This window comes from Orbicella franksi, unplaced genomic scaffold (genome assembly GCF_964199315.1).
Source record: "Orbicella franksi unplaced genomic scaffold, jaOrbFran1.1 SCAFFOLD_192, whole genome shotgun sequence".
Lineage (NCBI taxonomy): Eukaryota > Metazoa > Cnidaria > Anthozoa > Scleractinia > Merulinidae > Orbicella > Orbicella franksi.
In genome coordinates, this window is record NW_027671015.1 from 26,970 (window position 1) to 32,500 (window position 5,531).

A 5,531-nucleotide genomic window follows, 5' to 3' on the forward strand; every position below is an offset into this window, starting at 1 on the left:
GATGAGTAGACAATTTGTTTTGGTTTATTCCCCTAAACCTAAGAGCTAAGTTAGAATTTTAAGATATCAAAATTGGGCCTTTTATATTTTAAACGTTGATCGATTCACTTTACAAGCATAACAGGCTCACTAGAGATTCACTTTTGCGAGTGGAACATCTGTGAAAAAAAAGATGCAGGCAAGGGTCTACTGCGCACGATTTTCCTGTCATTTGCGCACACTTCACGAGCGCGTGTACATACACAGCATGAAGAGATGTCCTTCAAGTTAGTTTTCCCTTAAACGAGCACGTGAGCTATATGTTTTTATTACCGACGTTTAATTGGTATACAATTTATTCTCTATAACTAAAAGGTTAAAAAAATATATTTTCGGAAGGAAGAAAGATATTGCTAAAAGAGTGCACAAAACCGTTACTCTAGGATGCAAATTATTATTATTAAAAACTTCGCTTCTATCGACCGCAAAATGTAACGTGAACCGATGAAATAACACAGGTGATTCAGCATAAAAGGGGTAAGATTGGCCCATCATATATCTTTTGAGAGATTAGTGACCTTCTTTATAATTGTATTTCTTGAAAGAGTTCTGGGTAGGGAATATTCGGAGAAAGTTTTAAAAAAATCGTTTGACAACTTTTATTTCTGAGGAATCATCTTAAAACGGTAAAATAAACAAAGAGTAAAAGCGTAATAATTTCTGTCCCTGAAAGAAAGTGCGCAAATAATCGCCGTACTTTTATTATATTTAATAACGTCAAGCCGTTTTTTACTCTTCTGTCTTCGATTTGGTGATCTACTGCACCCAGAATAGCAATCTGCCAATCAGAAGTCGTATCTAATGTCCTAACCATCCTCCAACCACCATCCTCTTGACCAGTTTTGGGGGAAGGGAGGCTGGGGTGGGGTGGGAGTTTGCTTGTTAATTATATTACGCTGGCCCGATTTTAGTTCATTTTGTTTAGATCAGAGTAACATCGGGAAAAAGAACATTGATATGCAAAGGCTTATAGCCTGCAGCTGATTTATAATTAATTTCTCTGTCAACGGACGTTTATTTTTGGCTACTAGTTACTTTTCTTACGGCGCGCGATAGCGGCCAAGAAGCGGGCGCAAAGTAATTTCGTCATTCTCAGGACCGAGCCTAGTGTTCGAGCCTTTTCAAATCCAGAGCGGTTAATACTTTTGCTTGGGATCTAGACGAACTCAAGACAAAATAGAGAGTTTGTGGACTAACAATTAATGGGAGGCCAGACTTTAAAGAAAATTCGCTTTTGCCGAGCTTAAAACCATAAAATAAATAAGCAACAACAAAAAAGAACACTATGGTAATTCCTTTTCAAATATACTCTGTAGGGAAGCGCGCACTTAAAGCTGTACTTATACTTCTATTCAACAAACTCAGGACAGAATTTTATGCGTCCTTGCATGATTTCATGACAAATTAGCAGGGCTCAGCCAAGTGGACCTATGAACACCAAAATTATCAAGATGGAAAATGCTAGGAAAAAGTGCAAGAGGGACTGACTTTCCTCTAGTCAAAATGGCGAGTGTTGCCATCATACCCAATGGGTGTCGATTCGTCTAGCCTTGTGGTCAACTCGAGTTATCGGGAGTTATGTCGTGAAGAACAAAGCTTAGTGGGCTAAGGTTGTAGATGACTCCACAAAGAAGCATAAAAAGAAGTGCGAACTGACGACTTATTGGAGGGTGTTTGGAAATGGTCAGGGAACAGTAGTTATTAGATGAATTAGTTTACTGTCATTGCCCCAGTGCTACTGCTGCCGGTTTTCAACTTGTTTGTTTTTATTTTTGCTCGAACCACTTAGCAGGCAAACGTCCGGTCTGCAGAATATGAAAGGATGTGATGAGATGTCGCGCTGGCTGCATCTTTTTATACGGTGTACTGGGCGTATCTTGACTATGGCAAAGCTTGACTTGTCATAATGCGTCGTAAAACGCTGATGTTCTTGATTCTCGAAAGATAATTGTATAGGTTTCCAGAGTTATCTAGTCGATGACATCAGTGACATCAGTGAAAGCAGTGACATCAGTGACATCAATGAGTAATCGATAGGCAATTATAATCGATGGGTAATCAGTTGATTAGTTATCGATTATTGTCAATGGGCAATGAGTAATCGATGAGTAATCGATAGGCCACTAAATTTTCGGTCATCGATTAGTCATTGATTGCAAATTTTGCAAATCTGTATTTGCTGTTACTGATCTTTATAACATAGCATTAGCGAAGCGCGCGTTCTGATTGACTAATACGCTCGATCCATTTGCCCGTGGGTTGCACGCTGACGGCAGTTTGTTTATTTGTACTCTTTCTTAGCAATTTTTTTTGGTCGATGTTGATTGACACTGTAAAACATAATTCCTATTTTTTTTCTTTTAAAATATGGGAAAATCTAATAATTCTTCTGGAGATGAGCAATATTATTCCTGTGAGCTACCAAATTTCGAGCTAAAGTTTTTCGCCGGGCCTCCACCTAAGGAATTTGCGAAGGCAAGCAGGAGTTGAATCAGCTGGCTGAACAAAGGCACTCGGTACTAGGAGACGGGTCGGGCCGACAAAACAAGAAAAAATGGGTTTTGAAAACTGGTCTGTAGCAGCCTTTTGAGGTGAGTAATGCATTGCGGAAATTTTAGAGAGAATTTTCTAGCGATTTGACGACAGTAGAGCTTTCATTGTAAAACTTTTCTAGCATCGAAAGCCATTTAAATGCTTTAACAAATCTCTATTTGTGAAGTCTTATATATGAAATCCTTCTGTTCCGAAAACGTTATAAAGGCAATAGTTTTTCTGAGCTTTAATAAAGGAAGTTTTATCAAATATTGGTAGCCTCTGATGAATTACTTCAGTTCCCGGGTTTTAGGTTAGCTCGAAAACTCGTCGCTTGATCGTAAATTGAACTCTTGAAGAAACAGCCGCTCGAAGACTGGATCATACACAAATATAAGCTTACATTTCTGACATTTTCCTTAAGGTCACAGTCTTCTGTTCATTTATACGGTGGCCCATTAGGGACAACTTTACAAAACAGAAAAAACACAAAATAACAAAAAATATATTGCTGCACACTAAATCAAAGATATTACCAATGAAGTCAAACCAGCACTGCCAATGAAAGATGGAATGGACCCCTATAATTAACGCATGCACACCGCCAAAATGTTAAATAAACACTGCAAATAAAAGCAAAACGCACACTGCAAAGAAAAGTGGATTGCACACTACACATGAAAGCAAAATGAAACCCCAAATTAAGTAAACAAAAAATCGCACAACAAAAAAAAAAAACTGAACGCACACTGCAAATGAAAGGAAAATCATCACTGCAAACAAAAGTTAACCGCACGCCGCAAATGAAAGGGAAATAAACTATGCGCGCGCATTTCAACGAGAAGGCCTGAGACCTACGTAGTAAGCTCTAATTCGCGCGCTTTTTCCTTGAGGTGACAACCAAGATGGCATCTCATTATTTACGAGACGAAATTCGTGCAGCAGTCCGTGAGGAGGTTTTTCAAATGCTTGGTTCTCCTACTACATCAGGAACGGGACGCGAGATAAGTGAAGGTGCCAGTCGTTCTACAAGTCTAGTGAACTCGGATTCCCCTGATCACTCGTCGTCGTCAGAACGTACTCATGCAGTCGTTCGAAGAGTTCTATGGAAAGCGTGAAGAGGAACGTCAACACGGTTTTAAACCCCCCAAGAAGAAAATAAAAAAAATAATAAAAAAACGAGTCCCGCCATTCCATGGGCACTACTTCACAGAAATCGGCAAATGTAGAAATAAAAGTTGGTTTGGCAGCCCAAACAGATGGAGTGATAAAGCTTCGTCGTGGGAAGACTCAGATCATTACAGTAAATTCGCTAGCCGGCAAAGAAGAGATCATGCAGAGGGCAGTGGCAAAACATGCCAGCTTTGATCAGACGTTTGACGAGACCGTTGCTTATGCTTTGCTATATCCGGACTTTAGGGAAGTGATTCATGTTCCTGGAACAAATGACAAGTTCTCACTTGCAGCTTACAAGCAAACAATCGGCAAGGAATTCAAGCGATTAACATTTTACGTTATACCTCTTGAAGAGTTTTATACTAACAAGTCAGATAAAAGTGACAGCGAAACTTTCGAAGGTGCTGCCAAAGAATCGCATTTGTGTACATATGGTTTCTCTGGGGCATGTCGGAAAGGAAAGGCAACTGAGAGCACAGTTCTGGTTGTCGATAATATAAATGACGACAATGAAATGGATCGGTGCCCTTGGGCTTCCACTGGATCTGCCTCTGAGCCTTTAATCACGGGTCAACGAACTGGTAGGTTTCTCTATTTTTTTCTCGTCCTTGAGGAGTAGTCGAAGAAACTCGGTAACATTTTATCCAAACAAGTCAAGGTGGTAGTCAAACCTCATGTGAAACTTGATATGAAGGTCAAAGGCTGATACGCAATTGTGAAATAATCACAGTCTTAAGCATAATGTGTGTGACCGGTGTGGGATAAGCACAAGTATAATACATAGAAATTTTGTTCTTTTCTTGTACTTGAGCTTTAATTTCAAATAAGTGATACAGCATGAAACAAAATAAGCACAAGCATATGATCTGTTGTCACCAGATATCCTCTGATGCCACTGCACTTGTCTTGTTCACTTATGTTTGTTCCACAGGCCTGGGCCTTGTTATTGTCCACAAGTGTGGACAAGACTTAATGTTTACAAGTTATTGTCACAAAAAAGAGTCACGCAACTGACTGAGGTATCCAATTTCTGCATTTTTCTCATTTAATGTCTCCAAAGAATGTAGCCTTGATGTGACACAAAATGACAACAAAATGATAATTCTGATTACATTTCATTACAGAAGGAAGTGTTGTACAAGTTTTGAAAGAAACTTTTCCAACAAACACAGAAGAAGAAATCATTCAGGCCCTTGAAAATGCTGGTTCAAGGGATGGAGCTGCTGAGAAACTCCTAGCGACTGAACTGAGCAGTGAACCAATTGATCCCATTTGTAGCGGAGCTACCGCGCGCCGAAGGGCGCGAGCAGAGCCCCTTTCCTTGGAAATTTTGGTAAACCCATGAAGCCGAGAAAATTTGGTTATGACGTCACCGTACGAGCGAGCGAGCGAGCGAGCGAACGCCGTCCGTACAGACTGTGGGGGAGAGGGAGAGGAGCCTCGCGGTAACGAAAACTGGGGAATCGAGGAATGCTATCTTTTTTTGGCGGGATTTTTAAAGAAAAGAAAACTCATTTCTATTTGTCATGTCAACAAATGATAGCGGAGGTTCATCTAACGTTTTTAAGATGGGGTTGTACTGAAGCATAAAACAGAAACAGAAAGCAAGAATTAACAGGCAAAGAAGTAGCGAAGAAGATCGTGAAAGAGGCCCTGTTAGGGGTAAATTCCGACAAGCGACATGGCCTTGAAACGGCGACATGAGAGCTATGAATTGGCAACGAACGACAGGCTACTCTAGCAAAACAGAGAAAGCGACACCAATGGCAAGATAGACCGACAAC

General features: G+C 40.2%; 1 protein-coding gene across 1 annotated transcript; it reads left to right on the plus strand.

Annotated features, from left to right (window-relative positions):
* Window positions 1-5,098, plus strand: LOC145476817 (uncharacterized). Its single transcript, XM_081455441.1, has 2 exons — window positions 1-4,328; window positions 4,872-5,098. The coding sequence occupies exons 1-2, from the start codon at window positions 3,767-3,769 to the stop codon at window positions 5,090-5,092; spliced, it is 783 nt and encodes a 260-aa protein (XP_081311567.1). The 5' UTR covers window positions 1-3,766; the 3' UTR covers window positions 5,093-5,098.
* The last annotated feature ends 433 nt before the right edge of the window (window positions 5,099-5,531 follow it).

What these genes read in the sequence shown, in the direction of transcription:
- LOC145476817 (XM_081455441.1), top strand. Translation starts at nt 3,767, where the DNA reads ATGGGCACTACTTCACAGAAATCGGCAAATGTAGAAATAAAAGTTGGT. An exon ending in AATCACGGGTCAACGAACTG is followed by an intron (nt 4,329 to 4,871) that starts GTAGGTTTCTCT and finishes ATTTCATTACAG; the next exon opens with AAGGAAGTGTTGTACAAGTT.